At 49.6% G+C, this 22,851-nt stretch overlaps 1 protein-coding gene across 2 annotated transcripts in view; it reads right to left on the reverse strand.

Moving 5' to 3' along the window:
• The window catches only part of IGSF3 (immunoglobulin superfamily member 3), a 100,793-nt gene extending 78,737 nt beyond the window's left edge, over nt 1–22,056 (reverse strand). For both annotated transcript variants that reach the window (XM_075102844.1, XM_075102825.1), the window contains exon 1: nt 21,923–22,056. In XM_075102844.1, coding sequence (XP_074958945.1) covers nt 21,923–21,965 — 43 coding nt within the window. In that variant the 5' untranslated portion in view covers nt 21,966–22,056. The remainder of the gene's footprint in view (nt 1–21,922) is intronic.
• Between the last annotated feature and the right edge of the window lie 795 nt (nt 22,057–22,851).

Raw genomic sequence — 22,851 nt, forward strand, 5'->3', positions numbered from 1 at the left:
AGGGCCATCAACTGAAACTGGTCAAATCCAGTTTTAGAAACAGTGAGGCAGTTCTTGCAGCTGCACATAGCAGACCTGGGGACATCCTTGCCGAGGGATGCTCTGGGTATGGAAAGTTTACGTGGGACAAGTACTTGAAAGAGGGCTAACCAAACAGGTAGATCACATCAGGTTTGGGAGGCTCCCAAAACAAGCTACAATTGCATAGCTGTCTGCCTACAGCTTTTTGAGACCTGATACTGAGCTAGATGGAGGACCCTTAGTCTGCAGCGGCATAGCTGTCCTCACGCCCCTTCACACCTATGCCATGCAGGCTATACTCTTAAGCCATACAGGTCACATCTGGTCTGCAGACTATGCTTTGGCTATACTACAACAGAAGATAAAAAAGGCACCATTTCAGCTTTTCCTCTAGAAGCATGGCTATCTCTGCTCTGAACACGGCCAGCTGAACTGGTTCCTGGCAAAACACCCTCAGAACTGAAACGGGAGCCTGCGCCCGTGTGCAGGGAAGGGAAGGAAAACTTGCATAAATTCTATTTGGCTATGACAAATTAGCATCTGCAGCAGACCGCAGGACCTGGCAGAAAGTCCCCCGTAATGAAGACAATTCAGACACAAGTGCTAAAAAGCAGTTATGCTGAAGCGTCTACTTCCTAGCTTGAGAGATGCTCTGGGCACACACAGCCCAAGAGCAGATGCAAGCACCAAGTGCATCACAGGCTGTGGCAACTGCTGCCCTCCTGCAGGTCTGGGGCTCGATCAGGCGAGAGCGGTGCAGGAGCCCAGGCTCGCCACCCGGCTAGCCCTTGCTCTCCAACACATGGCACGGCGTGGTTTGAGGCGAGATGAGTGCCAGCAGACTCTTCCTCTGACTGCATTTGGTGCCTTCAGCCTGGCCCAATGCCACAGGAGGCAGCAGGCATACCTGCACCCCGCTCTGACTGTGGGGCAAGGAAAGGACGCCGTGCCCACAACAAGGAAACCATGTTTTCACCCAGTCCAAGGGCGCTGTTGCTTTATTAGCCAGTGTTGTTAATTTGTTGCTTCCTCCTGCCTCCCATACACTCATAGCCCGCCACAAACAAGGAAGGCAGCACAGCAGGGTGATGCCACAGCCTGTAGCTCATGGGCAGCAGGCCATGGGGAGCACCAGGTCAGGCAGAAGCAGCCTTGGAGTTGCACAAGTTTGCGCACTCACTGCTTTCACAAAGTAATGGGGTGCACGTGGTTAATTGTAGCCCAGCAAGCAGGACTCCCCTGCAATTCGCTCCTCCTCAGTGTTTCAATTCCCCTACCCCAAAACAGGAGCATCATGCCCTGCACAGGCCTGTGCTTCCAGCGAGTTGCTCAGGGTCAGCTAACATCCTCTGAGCTCACGCTCTGTTGTAATTCAGATTAATTTTTCAGTCTCCCTTAGGCACGATGCTTCCCAAGGGATGGCCCTTCCTCACTCCTTTCTCTTCCCCCAGGGAGGATGCAGATGGCTCTTGCCAAGCCCAGCCCCTTCCTTAGCCCTGCTGTGGAGTCTGGAGAAAAAACAGGGACTGATACCCACAAAACAGTGTTTTCGTCTCAAGAAGGCTCTTCCAAGCTCACCATCATCCCGCCACTGAGAACACTTCCCCAAGCAACTGTCCTTATTTTTCATCAGCTGAAGACTAACGTAACCCCTATGGGGGACTCTGCCCCAACAGGCAACACCAAAACAGAGGCAACCTTCTAGCAACATGCACCTGCTATTCTGTGAAGTCTCCTGTTAATGCGCACAAATAAAAATTAGGTTCAAGCTTAATTTTTGCATAAATGAGTCACAGCAGGGACAATCTCTGTACACGGCAACCTGCTGCCAGATGGAAAAAAACAATGCTATCAGAAGAAAACATGTGGTAACCTCCCCCCCCCCCCCATATTACTGTAAAGCCTCATTCTGGGAAAACACAGGATTTTGCTTGATGTATTTTTTTGTCATGCCAAGGGAGTTCACTGTACTCAAAGGCTGGCTGGAGCCACCTGCAGAATAACTCTGTCCCTATCCTCCACCCTTTTGCTTTGATGTTTAAATCATGCTATCAAGGGTGCCTGATCCCCTATCCTCCTCCTCCACTCCTGCCACCATCCCACCACGCCCAGCACATGGACCATCCTTCCTGAACCTACTCAAAAAGCTATTCATTCCTCATTCAAATTCCTCCCACTGCTGAGCCAACTAAGAATGGCTAAGTAGAGAGGTCAGCCAGGAACAATTTATACAATAATTGGTATGGAAATATCACAATCATTGGGGAAATATCAAAGCACGGGCAAACAAGACAGGAGCCGCCAATGAAGCTCTTTGTTCTTCCAACACAACTGCGTTCACTCATCTCTGCTAGCTGCTCCGTCTCACAGCCGCTCACTTCCACAGCAGATGTGTACTGTCTTTTAAGAAAAATGTTTTAATAAATATGAAAGAGGTGACATTTCTTTTAATCACCATAGATTGTTCTGGCCTGTGACTAGCTTCCCAAGTTCTGACTGCAAAAGAGGTCTTGTACCTCTGCTAAAATTATGCATCCAGTCAGACATCCAACCCCCTTGCCAAGATCAGAGCCATTTTTCATCCTTCGATTCTTCTCAGATCTGGTCCTCATATTGACAGACGACTTCCTTACTTTCCCCAGTACAGCATTGGTATTCTACAGCTGCACAGTGTTAAATGTGATCTGCCCTTGTGATTTTTTTTTCTTCTTTTTAAGCAAACCTCATACTATATGGATGTCACATTCCTCTAACTGCTCCTTCTCTGTGTCTACAATTAGGCATGTTAAAATATGCTGGTTTTAACACCGCCTTAGAATGGCATATTCTTGAGCCACAGATCACCTCTATTACTACAACCTTTAAACTTCTATAAATGCTGGAAGGAATAATTCATTACCTACACTGGACATTGAGAAGACAAGAAACAATAGGCTTGGACTTGAACAGCAGAGATTCAGGTTGGACATGAGGGCTAGGTATATTTTTAAACTTCCCAGAAGCAAGGAAGGTGAGGCACCAGAGAGACTGCTTTGTGAGGCTGAAGTATCTCACACTACAGCTTCCTCTGACAGACATTTACCTTCTTCAGGAATACCACAGGTGGAGATGAACCTGCCCCGGGGGATGCATGACACAAGATCTCCCTGCTCCTACAGTTCTGTCGTTCTCGATCAACCCACCAGAAAGCAGATTTAAAGTTACTTAGCTGCACTAAAGTCTGAAACTACTCTTTAATCTAGTATAGTTTTACTTTGAAAAGTCACAGAGCCAAGCGTCCAGAAGCCAGCCAGCCACGCCTGTGGTCAGAGAAAAGAGCAATACCCTGTATTAACAAAAGGGAGGAGGATGGCAGGGCACGCTGTTCCGCACACAGGCCCCTAAGTTTGGCAGCTCGTGGTGCTCAGCCTCCTTACTTCACAGGGGCTTTGAAGAAGCTGGTGGATCAAGGTGTACCTGATGTAAAAGGTGAATAACTCTATGTGCTGATGTACGAGGGAAAGACAGAGCTGACTGTCCTGCTGGTTCAGATTCACAATGGTAAACAACTGCTGGGGTGTCAAATTTGTGCAACACACCTACTGCTTATTATAGTTTGACTATTTTCCTGCAAAGATGCTGAGAAAGAGAGTCCCTTATAATCTACAATTCTTGTACTCCCCAGAGGAGATACCAGTTTTGACTAACCCCACAGAACGGCAGAGAGCTCCAGTAGCACTGCAGGCTCTTTTCTGTACTTTAGGTAGAGGCCATCCCGTGAATCTATTTAATCAACTATTTCTCTTCCTCCACGGCCAGAACAGAACCTTCCAAGCCCTTTTCCAACTCTCAGATGAGCATGTTCTTCATATACCATACCATACCATCATTACACTTATCATTATGGGAAAAAGACTCAAGCAGAACCTCCCTGGCAAATTACACTTATATTGGGAATATGCAGGCAGGAAGTGTTGGTTTGCCCATGCACTGTTCCTTTTGTCTTACTGTCAGGAGTTTCTTCTTTCCTACAGCCCACTGAATACATCCCCTAGTGAGTTATATCACTACTGCTTGTTCCAGGTCTGGTTAAGCACAACAATACAGAGCAGCATTTACAGTGGCCTGCTGGAATGCCCAAGGCAATGCCTACTTTCCTATTTTCCAAAGAAAAGCAGGGATGGCTTCATTACTGCCTTCCCAGCCTGAGCTTTGAATCTGTAACCACAGGTGCTCCACTGTAAGATTTATTGTAGGCCTGCACAAGAAGTGAAGTCTCCCAAGATCCCTATGTGCGTTTTTTCTTCTGATCTGTTAGCTCTTAAAATACATGGAAGGACACACCATTTACCCTGGCATCTCTAGTACTGCTCCCAGACCTCTAAAAGATTCAGCATTTCATGATAGTACCAAAGCTATGAAGCATCAACACACATTTCAGACCACTGAACTCCTAGCTTGTATATGTTCCCAACCTATCAAGAGGAGGGGGCGGAAATGAAATTGTGCAAGTGACAAAGCTAGGCAGGAAATTTCTGACATAGTTCATTATGCCCTGAAGCCTCTGTATTTCTTTTTATTATCGTTCTTTAGTCTTCAGGTCCTACATGTTCAACAGCCAGGGTCACTCTTAGAATTGTCAAATGTTATTCCCTGCATGATCACTCACTCCCAGACAATAAGAAACTTCATTTTGTTTCACAGTCAATAATGTTTTAATGTCAGTTCTTTTTTCATTTTCCTGCATGCTCTGCAATCCCTCCCATTATTAAACAACTCAATGCTCCTATTATTGCTGTAATTCACCTCATAACATCCCAGATGCTTAAAATACTCTCCCAGGAGAGAAAAGTGTGGAGTCCCAGATCTCACCTTCACATTATCCTTGCCAAAAAGGAAATAACATTTACTACCCAGTCTTTCATTAATGGAAATCCCTCTCTTTCACGAGGAGGTCTCTCAAAACATTTCTGATCCACAGAGAGCTTGGCTCCTTATCTTCCCTCAGATTTGCTTTTCCTGAAGAAAAGCAAAGCTTCTTGCTCTCTTCATTTGAAACAAGTGGATGCAGCCCGCTTCCTTCTGGCATACCAAAGAAACATTTGCGCCCCTCAGCCATGTCCATTAGCGTGTGAGAGCATTCAATTTGCAAGGCAAAGCGGCCATTTTGTACATCATCTTCAGCAGAAAGAGCTTTCAGGTAAACAGCAAATTAAGTTATCCCCAAAGTCAAGCGTATCGGCTAAAAGCATGCATTTCTCTAAAACAATTTTCCCACCCCACCACAAAGGATCACAAGATTACAAAGCATGGCTGTATAATAGCAGACAGTTTCCATTTCCTCTCCAAATTCTTCTGGTTTCCTCTCTGTTCACTAAGCACCAGCAAGATGCTGCCTCTCAAAACCTCCGTGATTCAGTTAGACACCATCCCTAAAAAAGAGACTACAGATCCGGGGAGATTCTTCAGCTACCTGCTGCCTCTTATTGCCAATTAAGATGTCAGAATTCTTCGTCTCCTTACACTGTAATTTATTAGTTTGACATGCTACAGAAACTATCAGCAGTTGTCACCAAATTACCAAGGCTCCCATTTCAAATGGGAGGACAGGTGCTTTCTTGTATTTGGAAAGGAGAGGAGTAGAAGGGGTGGGGGGGGGGGGAAAGAAGAGATGCAGAAGCGTTTACATTACTCTTGCTTCCAGTCTGTGAGGGAGAATGGTACAATCATTCCCTCTATGCGCATTGATAACACAATACTATTACCAACGAGTAAGAAGGATAATCAGATGCGATTCTCCTCCCTGGAGAAGAACGACCCCATGCACCAAGGGGGACTGACCAGCTGGAAAACACAAGAAAACACTTTTAAAAAACCAACCAACCAAAAAGAAACACAAAAAAACCCCACAACACAAACCTGTGAGGGGCGACTGAGCATTGGCACAGGTTGCCCAGAGAGGCTGTAGGGCCTCCATCCCTGGAGATATTCAAAAGCCAACTGGACATGAAATTGGGCAACCTACTCTAGGTGGCCTTGCCTGAGCAGGGGGCTTGGACCAGGTGACCTCCAGAGGTCCCTGCCAACCTCAAACATTCTACGAGGGACACTCCAACAGGATTCCATCTGCCGCTGCTATAGGCTCTTATTTACCTCAGCTCAGCACCAAGCAGCTACTCAGAGCAGCCTCACTGTGCCAGCTCCCCTATAGAGGAAACAGCGGCAGAAATACCCTCATCCCAGGAAATTCAGTATAGAAATGTCATTTCATAATGCAGCTAGGCTGGTCTAGGTACCAGCTGCCATGGAAAACAGCAGTCTTGCTTTCCCACTCACCTTATGCCTAGCAACATACACACTCCTCTCCCCATGCTTGACCCCCACAGTGAGCTGAAAGAAGAATGACCCAAGGAAAGAGTTATTTGTGTCCACTAACACAACCAGAAAACATTTTTCTTTGGGGTTCAGGGATAGGGGCAAAGAACCCTTTTCATTAGCCACTGGGATATGCCACCAGCTCAGCCGTGCTGTGAAATGGCACATTCAGACAGGCAGCATATGGATCAAGAGAGGCCAGGGAGCAGGAGAGAGAGAGGCAGCATGTGAGGGAGTGCCGTGGTCTCCCTCCACTGGGAGACCCTGATGGTGGGTCTCTAACAGGCCGTGTGGCAAAGCATCAGGTGAAGCAGTGCCATAGGTGCTTGCTGCGGGTTACTCCCAATCACACAGAAGAAAACAGAAGGGCTCCAAGCCACCGTTTTTAGCAAACAGCCCTAAGAGCAGGAGACTTAACGAAGCCTAGCTTCCTACGCCTTCAGGAGGGAGGCTGTCTCAGAGATTAATGATTTGACTGCAAGCTTCCACTGGAGCTTCTATGGCTGGCAGAGTCATTTGGAGGCACTGCTAGGGCCCTTGAAGAAAATGGTCTCCTTCAGCCCCCTGCCACCAACCTGACTTGGCTACTTACTCTTCACAAGACTTGCAGGAACTCATTCATCTCCAAGCTCTCTACTCCCGTCAAATTTGTGTGAAATTGGCCAAAGGACTGCCAGGTTATCTGGGAACGGGCGGCAGACAAAGCAGCACTATTACACAAGCCACCCTTCTCTGAGAATCCAGCCTGAGGAAAACCAACGAGAGGCAGAGTCTAGGAACGAGAGGGGAGAAGTACTAGAAAAGACAAGGTAGAACAAGGCTAAGAAAGGCTTTTAAAGGGAAGACAAGCATCTTGCATTTGGCAGGACAGAGGAAGAGGAACTAGCCTGAGAGTTCAGAGGAATGAGCAGTGGAACAAATTTCAGAGGCAGAGACAGATAGGAAGTGCTGCAGCTTACACTTCTTAAGCAGAAAGATTCGCATGAACACATGCAAGCACATAAGTAAGCACCAGAGACAGCGGTCAAGATTTTAATTTGAACAGAAATACGAATTCATAACACCACCAAAGAGAGGCCAGTCCAATTTTTATTAGTGGATAAAATTACCAAGAGGCAGGGACTATAGAAGCGGCAGACGGCATCACAGAATAAGCCCCTTATAACCACAAAAAAAAAACAGACCCTGAAGCTGGGCTGGGTGTACTCAGGAGGATATAAGAAAAGCTCTGTTAGAGAGGCAGGAGAAGGCAAAGACAACAGGACTCGGAGGAAAACATTCCGGAAAGAGACCAAAACTAGTTATCGCAAGGGCAATTGCTAAGTCAAGGAAGGTAATGCTGGAGCACGACTGAGGCATAGAGCTATTAAGAAAACCCTTGCAAAGTAAATCACAGAGACAGACTAAACCGGCAGAGAGCTGGGAGGCAAGAACTCCAGACAGAGCATCCCACGGGGTTTGCAGAGGACAGAGCGGCTGCTGAAGGAAGAGGGGATAAAGCAGCTTTGCATTGAGAGAGGCTACGAGTAGCAAAGCAAACGACAGACACAAGGGAAAATGAGCTGGGACCCTTAAGACAAGCAAAAGGGTTAGAAAAATCTACCTTTGTGAAAAGCATAGAGAAGGGGGAGAGCACAGGGCAGCCCCCCAGGTAAAGGCATGCCCTTTTTTATGTGCCAGCCCTTATTGTAAAGTTGCTTAGGTTTGAGGTGCAAATCTGAAGGTGGAGAAGGGGCTATCCAGGCTGAGGGGGGGAAAGTATCATTAGCAGCATTCAGTGAAGCAGGAGAAGTTAGTGTTTAGGAGGAACAAAGCAGAGGGAAGGAGCAGAGCACACTCTGACACAGGGAGGTCAGCGCAGTCAGGGGACTCAGCACGCCGCTGCATGACAGCAGGAGCAGAAGCAGCAGATGGTGAGGCCGGGAGACAGGAGAGATGGTGGAAAAAGTGTCCTGGAGGGTGGGGGCAGATGCCACAGCATCAGTGGTGTAAACATCTATGGGACATAAATACTGACAAAAGAAGAGGGATGTGGGGAAATGCAAGTCCAGGGTGCAAGAAAGGTGGCACTGGGGGCGGGCAGGGGATGGGAAAGCAGAAAGACCCTGAAGAGGAAAGCAATGTTGGCGGAAAACCAAGACGAGCAAAAGCCTGGCTCGCAAGCCAGGTACCTCATTATGGCATGGGTTATCTAGGCACAGGGAGGAAGGATCCTGGACTAACCAGTAGCCCTTACTGAACAAGAGGGACCCCAGCCTCCAGCACCAAGACAAGAACTACACACAAGAGATGCGATGGAGAAAGGGACATGACCTTAATGACTGCAAGTCTCACTTGATGTATGGAGTCTGGAAAAAGCTGCAAGTTGGTTTTTTTTCTGGATTACAGCAACAGCTCAGCAACACCAGACCTCAGGCACAAATCCAAACACCCCCCTGCCTCCCACAGCAACGCGCCTTGGCACCCATGTGATGAGACGGGGCAGCATGGCCCAAGAGACGCTCCAAAGGTGATAAACCCCAACTTCAGCAAGAGCAGGCTTGCCCCTTCATACAGCTGCAATTTTTTCTGAAGGTCTGGAAGAAAGCACAGTCCCAGTTTCTGGACACAGACAACATGTCTGTGGGTGACTAAACAGCATTTGTCACTAAACAAAGTCTTTCACAATCAACTGAGAAAAGGGGGGTGGGGGGTGAGGTAAACCCTTCCTCTGCCAATACACCACACTGAGCAGCCTCCTGCCTACACTCCCTGACGAGAAGACGTATGCAGAAGTTCTGATCTTCAGCTACTTACTTAGCAGAGCCTAGCCCCCTCTGATCAGGGAGTTAAGGAAAGGCTTACATAGCTACCAGGGAGGGAGGGTTTTTATTTATCCGATTTCAACATGTTCAAGTTATCAGACTCTAGAGGAATTCAATTAATGAGAATAAAACTCCTGTTTGATGCAAGTCTGGAAGTGTGGGGTTTTTTCTGTAAATAGTTGCACCCCAGAGATTTTATACTGATTATAAGCCTTAACAGCAACTGACTGATGCAAGTTGAACAGATAACAGCAACCACACCAAAATGCCACACAGGCTCCAGACCTGTCAGGGACTGACAGAGCTGGAGGAGACCAGTACAAAGACATGGAGCAGGGAGGGAGGGGGAGGGAGGCAGGGTCAGGAAGCTAGGAATAGCAAGCCCAAAGCTGCTGCTGCTGCCATCCCCCCTCCTCAGTTTACTGCAGCAGACTGCAAGTGGTAAGGGTTGACACAGGTTGAATTTAAGCACCCACTAGCACAGCTTCATGAGTCCCTGTCCGCAGCAGCTATGAAATACCACCTCCAGACAGAAAGGCAAAATTATATGCCCTGCACAAGCTCACAAGGCAAGGCCAGGGTACCACTGCCCTGGTAAATGTCCCAAAGCATGCAAAAGCCACCCCTGGTGCCCAAAGCCACGGTGGCCATCCTGGGCTGGGGAGGTGCCCCCAGGCCAATTGCAGCCGCCTGCTCCCCATCAGGCCTGGGGGTGCCTGGCACTTGCTCCTGCTGGGGCTTCCTGCTACCATGGCATCCTCTGGGTGACCCCACGAGGAGGGAGGATGACCCGAGGGGGCAGCAGGAGTGAGGGGACCGTGGCACATGTTGCCTCAGATTTCTGTCTCGGGCCAGGCCACAAGGGGAAAGGCAGCAAGTTGTCCCCACCCAGGACAGAGCTGCCAGTGAGGGCTGCTGGCGGTTTGGATGCAGCTCCTGCCCTTTCTGGCAAGGTCTGGCCTCACCAGGTCTCTGCTGGGGCCACTTGCCTCCTCATCCACTGCAGCCCAGCAAAACGGCATGAATGGGGCCGAACCCATCTCCCGAGGCGCACGCAGGGGCTCCATCAAGCCCAGGGTTTGAAGCCAGCACGTTAGTATGGCAACGGGTCATGCCTGGGCCCAGCTTAGCCACCAGCACCATGAAAGAGGAGGAAAGGAGGAACTCAGACGGCAATTTAGGCTTTGGAGAGTTTTACTTTTATAATCCTCTCCCCTAAGGTTGGCTGGCTGGCTTTAAAGGGAAAATAAGGAGGAACGTTACAAATCACTGAACCAATGGGAACCAAACACAGGGTGCAAAACTTGTCTCATACGAACATTTTTTTTTAAAACCCTGCCATGAAGATAAGCATGGATCCCAACACCAGCTTCCAGGCAGCGCTCTTCCTAGATTTACCCAATGTTTGTTCAATGCACATTTCACTAAAACCCGCATGGTTATATCCAGCCAGGAGACCAAACAAACGCCCGTAATTTCCTTTGTCACCTCCTAGCTACGCTGCTCTGACAAAAGCAACCAGAGGCATCCAGTACATGCCAAAGAAAAAAGAAACTCCAGCTCCCTTACTAAAACCCTTCAACACAGTGAGCAAGAGGCAGGAGTGGCAGGCTGAACCAGACAGATCCATCAGCTGGTTAGGACAGCACCAATAATACCTCCTGGCTGTATCCTTGGGAAAGACACGTAGGTGTTTCTATAGTCTACTTACACAGAAACCTCAGGAACTCTTCAAGACATTTGAGGTTTAACAGCTGCAACAAAAAGTCTCCTCTTACACGAGAAAATATTCAGGAACAAGATAACAAGAGGCACAGTTACTGAAACAGGATGAAAACATGGAAAAAGCCTCTGGGGTCTAAACACTGCCCTAATGACTGCAGACTGCTACTCAGAAAATCTGAATTCGAGTATACAGCTCTCATCACCACTTGCCCATCAAATAGGAATGGCAAGATGCAAATCTTGCTGCCTGCAAGAGCGGTAATCTAAGCCACCATTTGTGAGCAACCTGCTAGCAATGCCACAGCCCCTTCAAACGTAAAGAAATAAAAATCTGCAAATGCCCTTGATCTTGCATTCATTCCCCAGTAGATTACTGTGCTGAACACAAATATCACTACTTCTCCGTCTGGGGGAGTTGAGGGCACAGTCCTTATTACACTTGAAACGGCAAGGGAATATACTCTTTATTCAAATTTGATTGCAGACATGGGAGATGGGTTTAAAAAAAGGGAAATAATGCCAGCTATGTTCCTTTAAAATAGTTTTAAGAACAGTATTTTACTTATTTCACAGCCAAGAGGTATAGCAATTCTACATAGCCAACTCAAAATTAGCAGATACATTTTCCCTGTACACTAGAAACGAATGCAGATGCTAAACCCATTATATAGACAGTGAAGTGTCATCAGAGCAAAGGAGGTAAAAATAGAGAAATTATCTGTAAGATGACTAAGCAAATGGATTTTCAAAAATATGCTTTCAAATACGACACCCTTTTCTTAGGGCTGCATACATCCGTTTAGCTTTGTTAGTTTTTCGAGTCTTTTTTTTATAATTTATTTTGGGCCTCCTGCTAGCATACTTCCCCAGAAGCCTTGCTTCACCCTACCCACACTCAAGACTCACATTCACATACGGAGAACAATTTAGAAACTAATGCTGATCACCCCAGTAACTACAGCGAACCTCTACTGCAGCACTTCGAGGAACACATAGACACGTTTCTTTTACATCATTGGTCCACTGGAAAACTGGATTCCTCCCATCTCCCACCCGCATTTCTACTCCTTCCTCATCACCCCCACCTATCTCACTGGTCTTCATGGCTCCACTGGCATCTTCCAGGACTGATGATCCCTCCCTTCTCACACGACCCTCTCTTCCATCATTTTTGCAGGTGAGAAAGGGCCCACCTCTTTTCCAGGCCACCACCAGTGCCCAGAGGACGATGCTAGATGTTGCCACCTCAGGAACAGAAGTGGTTAGAAGAAATGGGAGCAGCAGAGCCGGGTAGTGCTCCTGCAGCTGGGGTGAGAGCCACATCCCCCCAGCACCTCTCCCTCCCGCACATGCTGCCAGCAGCCAGGCTTAGAAGCTGCTGGACTCAGCTACAGCAACACTCCTCTCTGCATCTCCTCCTCTTCCACCAACACCCAGGTGTCTCTGTAAAGACAAGTACCCTTTCCTCAGATTACATCTCTTTAGGGACTTAGTTGGCCTCCACACAGCTGCAATCGCTGGCAATCTACATTTCCAAGGTAACAGCGGCAGTTGGTGCTTGGCCAAGCCTCCCAAGTCATTCCTCTGCCACACCAAAGCCCTGCGTATGGCTCCCCTCTTGCTCATGTTCACCCATCTCATCCTTACATCCTCCCCCAAAACAAGCCAGCCAAAAGACCGGGAGACTGGACTATGCAGCTTTGCAGCCCAGGTAAGAGGCAGAAGTAGGGTGGCACCAGCCCAGTACGGGCAGGCCTCAGAGAATAGGCGACAGACCTCTCTGAGACCAACCCCCTGCCCACCCTATGCCACCCCACACAGCTCAGGGTGGTCTCAGATGGCTGTCCCCCACTCAGTCAGGACGAAACCAAACTCCTTCCCACAACACATTCGCTGCCACCTTCTCCGCTACAAAGGCTGAAAAATAAGTCAGCCCAAGCACCAGGGCTAGGCATAAATCCAAGCAACTGCTGTCCTTCCTTCGCATGGTGGTCACAGGGCAGTCAGTGAGCGTCCACTGCCAGGCTCCCCGGGAGCTCCCAAGCCAAAGCAAACTGATGGCAGACCCGTGTGCATAGCAACTGGCAGTCTTCATCCCCTACTTTTGCGAAGTTATTCCATTTAAAAGATAAATGGGATGATCTCCCATTACTTGCCCCATAAAGGCAGAGAAAGCTGCAGCGGAAGCAAGTTTTTAGCCTCACCTCTCCCACCTTCAGCAGTGGAAGGAGGTGTACCTCCAAGCACACCATGGGAGAGCTCTCACCACGAAGGGGAAAGGAGTTAACCTACGGCCACAGAGGGACCCTGCAGGCACAAGCAGAAAATTCAAGAGGAATGTATGGGGTGTAAAAGCAGCAGAAATGAGGAAAGAACAAAACAAAACTAGGCATCTCAGGCAAGACAAATACATGCAAGAATGCAGACAGGGTCCCTCTCTACTCTAATGATGATGGCAGTACATGAGAGAACACCTCTGAACACACCTCTCCTTACATCTAGGCAAGGAGGAGTGGGTGGGAGAAAGCAATGTGAGATGAGAAAGAGGAGGTGTTTTGATATCTACATATGAAGATGAGCAGGTAGATTTACACCCACCTTGCAGCCCTTCAGACTCTGGACAACCTCTGCCCCTCTGCGGTACAGGCATCCAAGGCTGAACTCTGATCCCTGCTTGCAAACAGGGAAGGTGAAGCTGATCTTGTTCAAGTCTGCCTTATTTGCAGCAGCAAGGAGCAAGTGTTTGGCAACTTAAAGCATTTGGCAGCTACACACTCCGGATTAGATTTAACTGCTGACTAGCTCATGGCATGGGACTGATTAGACATAACAGCTCCTTACATGCCAGTGACCCATAGATTAACTGTGCTGTTTTAACACTGATGGCTGGAATGAATCACAGCAGGTCCAATTTACAGTCACATGGGCTATGCCCCATGAACATAACTGCATGGCAAGGAGAGAGGCTGGTCCCATTCACGTAGGATAAGCAAGAGAGCTCGTGCAGGTAAGTAACACCACAGAGCTCAAAGTAAAAATCAATTTTCTTCTCTTAACACCAAGAATGAAATCAATCAGGGCATAGCAATCTCTTCCACGCTATGCTCCCAACATGTATAAGAAAAAAGCAGCCTGCTTGCTTAACGACAGTAAACAAAACCTCAGCCCCAACACTGCACTTTTCCCTAAAAAAAAAAAAAAAATCCCATGACACCTTTTCAGACACTCTCTCTACTTCAAGGAGTTGAGAACAGAGACAGAGCGACTTACCTACAATTATACCACAAGTCAGAAAAAAAGCACTGGAATTTGCTTGCTGTGACTCCTGCTGTAGGCGCAGGATAACACTGCAGGCATAAAGGTCAAACCCTTCAGCAGGAGCTCTTAAGATATTGTCTGCAGGCCACAAGCAGTCAGCAGAAAGCTGGGAGATGGCACGATGCCAGCCCAGTTTCTTTTGGTATCCATGCCCTTTATTGCAAAGAGCCTTAGCACCTGGCAGGGCGGTTAAGCAATCATCCCCTGCAAGACAGAGCAAACATCCCTCCTCTGTAACGGGATTAGACAGCAGAGTGGTAAAACGGGGTATGGGAACCTCTGGGAGAGGAAAGCAAACTTGACAGCATATTCAGGAGGTGGAGGAAGCTGAGGAGCAAGGATGGTATGAGATGGGAGGGAGCAGAAAGCACCGAGCCAGGGAGATGAAATGATATGGTGCAAGGGGGCAGAGTACTTTGAAAGCACAGGAGAGATAAATGCATTCAGATAACTGCTTAGAAGGGAATAAATATTAGTAAGTACTATAATTACCTCGAACACTTTACAAAGCTGTAAGAAACATGACTAGAAGGGCTGGCACACGTGCTCATCGGGAGCTCCTATTTCAAGCCAGCAAGAAGGAACCAACAAGGCCTGACACCCAGGTTGGTAATTTCAGCCTGGCAGCCAGCCACAGCCCTTTGGCTAGATCCTAGGTACTGGGTAACGTGAGTTAATAAGTGCCAGATTCCAGCAGTACAGTTTTCTGGAGTAAAGAGCTTATGGATGACTTCTGGAAACAGACACCTGCCCTCTCCTGTGGCTCTATCTCAAGGTCTAACTCCACTTTCAGAGAGATTTGGAGGAACGTGGTCAGATTCCTGTGTCCCTGGTGATGGTGCTGAATGGAGACAGAAAGATTCATCCAAGAAGTCAAAATCTCAATTTATCTGAGCAGCCAAATCTGGTCACCCATGTTCTAATGAGAGATAAGAGCTCTTCTTTCCTTGAGAGGCAAAGAAAGACATTTTTGCTTTTTGGGGGCTCAGTATCTCATCTTCATGCCTCCCTTTCTCTAAAGGCCTCAGAAACCATCCATTTCACACAGCAGCTTGGGTCAGTGCGGAGCTCCTCTCAAACGCAGGACAGACATTTAGTGATATAGAGTCCACAGAAGAATGCATCTACCTCACCCTGTGCTCCCAGCATCATTTAACATGCTTATCAACTTCCATACAAAGCCCAAGAGCCATAAAAGTGACAGTGTGCCTCAGGCAGAGAGATCAGGGACAGAGAAGAGGTGGGAGGAAACAACAACCAAGAAAGCAAACAAATGAAATACACCCAAACCCAGATGCACCACCCATTCCCTGCTATTCTGCTGTAATCACAATGACTCCAGAGGGGAACACATTTGCTGGGAAGTGAAGCTAACCATTTTCATGTGCGGAGTAGGGAACACTGGACAACCGATTCCAGGCTCATGTCACTAGTTAAAACAAAACAGAACTTAGCAGCACCACAACAACTCTACATCAAAACCACCTCCAGCCACGTCACCCCTCTGATGAGCTGTTTTGCAAGGGGCAGAAAAACAAAACCCAGAAAACCGAACCGAACCACCAGCACTAGACTAATGCTCGACAGTGGTAATGGCCATGCAGTTGCTTTGTGGCATACACTTGGATTTCAATGGATTCTACTATCCCAATGGGGTCGACTTTTGTTTCCAGAAACTGCACTGGAATCTCTGTATTCCTGCACTTCAATGGCAGCCTCAAGCTCTTCCTGACTAACAAGATCACAAGAGACAGGAGAAGCGCCAGATGATTTTTTGAGTCCCAAATGGAATCAATAGCTTGGTAGGAAAGGAGAAGTCAGCCAAAAGCGGTGGTAAGGTCACTGTTCAGGAATGAGAGGACAAATACAGATGGATCCTCACTATCTCTGTTTCTTTTGTACTTAGGAGTCTTTGATGCTGTAAAAGCTATGGGTACAGTGGAAGGCCCAGCATTTGGTAAGAACCATCCTCCAGAGCCTGTTCTTTATCTATCTTTCTTGTCGTTTGGGTTCGTCATCTTTCTTCTCCTAGCGCTTTCCCTTGGCTCATCTTTTCCCCACTCCTCCACTTAACAGGGGGCCACCTCTTCCTTCCCTGTGGACCATCGCCCAACAAGAGCAGGAAATGGACCCAGAAACACCAAGGAACTACCAGCAGCGGTGTAAAATCAGAAAGAAGGAGCCATAGGATGGTACAGGCAGCGGCTTCACAGCCAGACACTGCAGGTTAAACACTACGCAGGGCAGAGCAGGCAGACTCCTTTGGGAGCCAGTAACAGTAAAGAGAGCGGCCGTACTCAAACACTGGGCTCACCTCACCTGTTCAGCAGGGCTGAGCAACTGGTCACACGCCCCGGAACCGTGGTACCAAGGCCCTGGTGCATGAACAGCAAACCAGGGTAACCCAGCCAAATGAATCCAGCGCGCCCTCCAGCCACCTGCCACCCCAGCACTCCTTTTGCCTTGGGCCTCCATAAACATATGCAGGGCCATGTGAAAAACAGATCTACTCTGAAGTCAGACAACCTCCCCAATCCCTCTGTGTACTTAACTGGTTTTGCCAAGCTACTTTTCAACCCAAGCAAGTCCCTCGAACCAGTTCCTCACATGAGCACACTGGCCTGCACTCTCCCCTCCCCATGCCAGGCAGAACCAGCCTGGAACAACTCCTTCCAGGAGCAGGGCTGCTTTTTAGTGTTTATGCAAGTACTGTGCAGCAATAGTATACGTCCCGAGTGTCAAAGCCTCTCCCTTTCCGAGAAAAGCTTCCCATCACTTAGCTGAGATGTTTTGGTTTTGTGCTCATGTTCAATTACTTATTGAAATGTGACTTTAGCAGCAGCTAGAAAGGCAAGATTTCCTCTTGTCTCATTGCCATTTGCTAATTAAACCTCCTTATGACAAAAAGCTTACTAACGTACATCATTGGAAACACGTTCTTAGTACGGTGATGTAGAGAAGGTGAGCAACAGGTTAGAGCTGGAAATGACATATGCACGCAAACATCCTAGACACACTGAAGGCAGCTGCAGACCCAATTTCTTTGCCTTGATATTTGATTAAACCCCACTTTGTCAAGAAAGTCTCCATTTTAGCCTCTCCATAGCTGATAGGAAACAGATGCCAAACATCTCCTAACATTTAACCAGAGAACTATTTCTTAAGAGGATTTTATATGACTAGGAAAGAGATGCCAATATAAAAATGGAGTCAAAACCAATTTAGCAGGTTATCATTAAGGAGTACTTAGCAACTTAAAAGCCAGAGGCAAATCACAATACTGCAGTTTTCCAGACACTGGCTGGAGGGCCTGAACGCCCTTGATACCAGCAGACAAGTCAAATCATGAGCAGAAGAACCCTAGCAACAAGAAGAAAACCCAACTGTGCTTGAAAATCTTCCCTTTTCCTTTCAGGCAATTTTCATGATGTTGTAAGTTTCTGGGCAGGGTCTGCAGATTGCTAACTATCAGAGAGCGAGGAGCGCTCTTTCAGGTTATAGCACTCTGATTCATCTGAGCTAAAGCAACTAAAACACCTCTGGCTTTACACTAGACTGCATCACCAGTCAATGGCTGAGTCTGTGACTGATTTTGTAGGGGTAAGAAAGAAGCCAAGATACACCAAAAGGAGGAACTTTAAAATAAAATGTAAAAGAAAAAAAAAACACAACCAAAACAACCAAAAAGCAGTTTCCAAGTCCAAAAAATTCAATAAGCCTCCCAACACAGAAGCGATGCTCTGCTTCCCAAGCTCCCTGTGACCCTCTCTCTCCCACCTCCCTCCCCTTGAGTCTGCAGAGCTGTTTATTCTGCCTTTCACTTCATATAATGGGTCTGATAAAAGCGTTCCAAGTACACATTCGATTTACAATAAAAACTGCTTTAATAAAGACAGCTAACTTGACAGAAGGTCAACTAAAAGACGACAATTCACATAAACCAAAACCTCCTGCGCAAATAAACAGGATTTGCAGGAGCCTCAGGATGTCAGGCAGTCTGGCCAAGACTGCGGGGAGGGAGTCTCCCCGTGAAGAATTACATTTGGGGATGCGCAAGATCGGAGCCTGCCAGCCCGGCACCAATGCAACCACGGCAGCCTCCCACCGGGCTCGGGCAACCCAGAGAGCTGGCTGAACCACGTGCAGAAACGAGGCAACAGCCAGGGCCATCTGCAGAGCCCCCGTCCAACACGTTCCCCAAGAGAAGCAGAACCACAGCCCACCCCACCCAGCACAGACTGGATCAGTCTGGGTTCAGCACCGCACACCACAGTGATCTAGAGGCAGCAAACACAGGGGTGACAGCAGCACGACTGGCTTATAAAACGAAGCTCGCAGCGGAGCGCTTTGGGCAGACGCAGATGGAGAAAGCACGATCTTGGCCACCGTTACTAACAATGCCTCGAGGAGCAGATGAGGCGCCAGCAACATTCCCGAGCCGCTAGCTTTGGTAAACAAAAACAACCCCAAACCCTGTGTGTGCAAACACCCACTCTGCTGTTTCCTCCGTCTGTTCCCCTCCAGCCAAGCAGCCCACAGCTCCAGCACATCTAGGTTTGTGTTTCAGCCACTGCCCCCTCCAACCCCTGCGCCCCAGCAGGCAGCAGAAGAGCAGGAGGGATGCAATGGTTGAGCACTCGAGCAGCAGACAACTGCATGCCGCTGCTCCCCAGCCAGCGTTCCCTCCCCTCTGGGGGACAGGCCTTCAAGATCATCCCTTCTTCCTCCAAGAGTCGCCTCTGCACCGTTATTCACTCCAACATGCCATTTACAAGTGTGCTGCAGTTTCAAGACCTTACACAGGCTCTGCTCCCCTCTAGGAATTGCAAATAAATCACCAATTACTATGCATGAATAGAGAGAGGAAGAGGGTAATGAGTCTATGTACATATATACATATGCAATGTTTGAACACAAAGAGCTGTAAATTGCATTCACAGGTGGTATTCTGGAGACTGCAGGAGACTCAAAAGCAGAACTATTCATAAACCAGTCACCGACATGAATGAGTTCAACATTCCCCAGAAGCCTATTGTGTTTCCTATATATTACACTATAAATATGAGGAGTATCAGACTTTGCATCCCTGCAAAAAAAGAAGGTAAATCTTGCAACTACACATAGGATTAGCACTGGCTGGCACAAGTATTAATGGTCTCATCGCTGCATGAGGATTATTTACAGCGCTTGCTCTATTTTCCCATTTTGTACTTGCTGTGATGAAGTGCCACTTGTTTAAAGAACCCTGTAACAAACACTGCAGCAAGAGGGAAAAAAACAGCAGAGATCTACAAATGTTACACCCACATGCCAGATGTGGGTTTTCAAACCCTGGTTTTGCAGTTACTTGGATTCTGGTAGCTAGTTAATGCTTGATACATTACATTAAGTCATCCACTGGCTCTTCTCATAACCACGATGCCTCCTTCAGCAATTCTAGTGAGTTTGCAAAAGGATAAGGAAGAACGGAGTTGCATTTCTTTTTCTGCATACTCAACCCATAGTACCTTATCCATATATTCTGGCATTACCACTACTTGTTTGGAAAGCAACAGTCGTCTTCTAGCTAGTCAGAGACTTATGTTCTGAAATAAGGCTTTTAACTCCAGCTACTTCCCCACTAAGTCAAACAATGTCTCAGTTTTACCAACAGCAACCTAAAGCACTTCTGTACAACTCGAGGTTTTGAGGCACGGCCACACATCCCCAGTTTTGTTAAAACCAGCAGCTGGGCAAATGCAGATCAACCGTCTAAAGAAATCCAGGTGAAAATCACCAGAAGAAAACCACCTCCAAGCATGCACGTGGTACGCTTTCCTACTGTTAAAAACAGCCCCACGCTTACTTAACGCAAGGAGGCCGGCACAATGTTTTTACAAGCTAAACATGTCCACGGGATTTGAGGATCACTGAAAAGCAACCGATTCCTCAGGAGGTGGAAGACACCTCGCAGCTCATCCCCCGGGGAGGGCAAAGGCACGTCAGAGCCAGTTTTAGGTCAAACCCAGAAAGCCAGTTCCTGCAAGCATGAGAGTCGGGGCGGCCTTGGCAGCCGGCCAAGGCACCGGGTTAGCACCGACACGACACGGGGCGTGCAGCGCAGGCCTGGCGGGTCCCACTTCTGTACTGCCGTGGGAAGCCTTCAGCAAGACGATGCCCTCTGCTGCTACGCCGCGGCATCAGCCAGGCGCGCTTCGGAGCGACGCGCAGGCAACCGACCGCTCACTCGCTCCATATTAGGAAGACTTAATCTGGAATGGTGTTATTGTTCTTCAACTGGAGAGGTTGAGCACACGAACCCAAGGCAACAAGCCATTGCCGTTCATCTACACCCTTCTTGCGGCTACAACAGGCTGCCTTTACTTGCGGAGCAAAGTCACCCTGGATAAACTTAGCTTCAAGATGTTTTTTTTTTCAGGGAACCCAAGGAAGAAAGCTACTCTTCAAGGGAAGTTTGAACCCTCTCCAAAACCATTTCAAAGAGTCATCTCTCTTTCCCTTTCCTAAAGACAGCCAGCCAGCATGAAAAACCACACACACACGCAAATTAGAGACATGGAAGCACGACTGCAATTGAAGTGAAGATGTTGTTTCCAAATGGGCAGAGCAGGTATGTGACAATTCTCGAGACAGTAAAATTGCCAGCCTCGCTGCTTCTTCCCTCAACAGCATTAACGCCAGCAGAAAATCTTACCGATCAAAAGGCAAATCAAAACAACTCTGAGGTTGCCCTGTACGTACACAGGCAGAAAACAGCACCGGGGTGCTGTGCTGTATTTTCCACAAACATTCCTATCAACTCATCAGTACTAAGCCAGGCACATGGGCCACCACAAGAAAACCTAAGAGGCTTTTCAACTGTCTTGTATTCCGCTTTTCCCAAATTTGTAGGCAGGGATCTGGCATTGCTGCAGCACCTCTCACCCAGCAGCCGGGTCCCAAAGGACTTTACAGAGCTGTGCATAGTCGTCCCCTGGGCAGGCACTTGTGGGATGGGACAAAAAACACACGTTTAACGGTCCACAGGGTACAAAACGCATGCAGAAGGAGAAGAGACTGGAGGAGGAGTTTGAGGAGACAGCACAAAGCAATCAAATTGCATTTTACGACAGCAGGGACTGCCTTCCCTCTACATGTCAACGTACTCTTCCAGAGCTAGGAAGAGAGCTCTCCTCCTGCAGCCCACCTTACCCCAGGCATTTGCTCTGCCTTCATTGTGCAGGCTCAGCGCCGATCCCTAACCCAACTGCCCTTAGGATTCCCCCCCGGACCCCAGGACGGGGCAGCCCCTGGCCGCCCGCCCGCCTCCCCGAGTTGATAGCGGTGCCCGGCGCGACGGAGCTGCCCGTCCCCTCCGCTCCCTCGCCCCGGCAGCCCGCTCCGGCCGGCCGCCGCCCCGGGGCTCGCCGAGGCGGTCACCGGGGTATTGCGGGGGGGGGATGAAAACCGGAGTTATTATATATATTTATATGGGGAAGGGACACCACCTCCTCCCTCCGACCGCAGGAACACCGCGAGCAGTGACAACTCCTGGGCGAAGGCGCTGGGTATTTTCGGCAGGGGTGACCCTCCCGGGAAGCCCTGCGAGGGCGGGCACCCGCCGGGGGTCCCGTCCCGTCCCGTCCGGCCCCGCCCGGGGGACCCCCGTCCCGCCCCGCCCCGTCCCGCCCCGTCCCTTCCCGCCGGCGCCCGGCACTTACCGAGGAGGAGCAGGGAGGCCAGCGGCGGCCGCAGGGTCCGCATGGCTGCCGGGGCGCGGGGCGGCGGCCGCCCTTACCTCCCGCCGCGGGGTGCCGCGGGGCGCCGGCTCCCGGGGCAGGCGTCGCGCCGGGCCCGGCGGCACAAAGGGAAGGCGGCGGCGGCAGCGGCGGCGGCGGGGCCGGCACGGGGAGGCGCCAAGGCAGGCGGGGGCATCGCCCCCGCAGCGGGGCGGGCGGCCGCCGCGCCTCCCCTCCCCTCCCCGCCGCTCCCGGCCGCCGCTCCGCGCCGACGGCTCCTGCGGGAGAGGTAGAGAGCGAGGGAGAAATCGTCTCGTCCACGGCGCGGGAGGGGGGCAGGAACAAAAAAGATATGGGGAGGGGGTGTACGGAGCAACAACAAAAAGACCCCACCCCAAAAAGTTGTCAAAATAAGCGGGGCGCCGCGCCCCCCGCCTCGCCCTCGCTCGCCCGCCGCTGCCGCCGCCGCTGCCGCCGCCGCGGGGTGCCCGGCGCTTCCTCCGCGCCGCCAAACTCCTCCCCCGGCCCGCCCCGGCCCGCCCCGCCGCCGCCACCGCCCGCTCCCCCCGGCAGCCCCCGGCGGCGGGCAGGGCGCGCTGGGCGGCGGCGGAGCCGGGCCCGGGCCGGGGCTGCCAGCGGGGAGCGGGCGCCGGGGGCTCGGGGGGGGTGTCGCGGAGCGCGGCTTTTGGGAGGTTGTGGGCTGCGAGGCCGGGGATGGAGCCGGGGTGGTAAAAGAGCGCAGGGATAAAGCGTTTCTTTGTTTTACAGGGAAAAAAAAGCGAGTCTTCGGGCGCTCCTCGGGACCCCAGCTTCTTGGGAAATGGCTTTTGTTCCGATGCAAATCAAAAATAACAGCCGGGCTTTCCAAGTTTCGACCAACTCGTGACCGTCCCGCTGCGATGCGCTGTTAG

Source organism: Phalacrocorax aristotelis, chromosome 1 (genome assembly GCF_949628215.1).
Source record: "Phalacrocorax aristotelis chromosome 1, bGulAri2.1, whole genome shotgun sequence".
Taxonomy (NCBI): domain Eukaryota; kingdom Metazoa; phylum Chordata; class Aves; order Suliformes; family Phalacrocoracidae; genus Phalacrocorax; species Phalacrocorax aristotelis.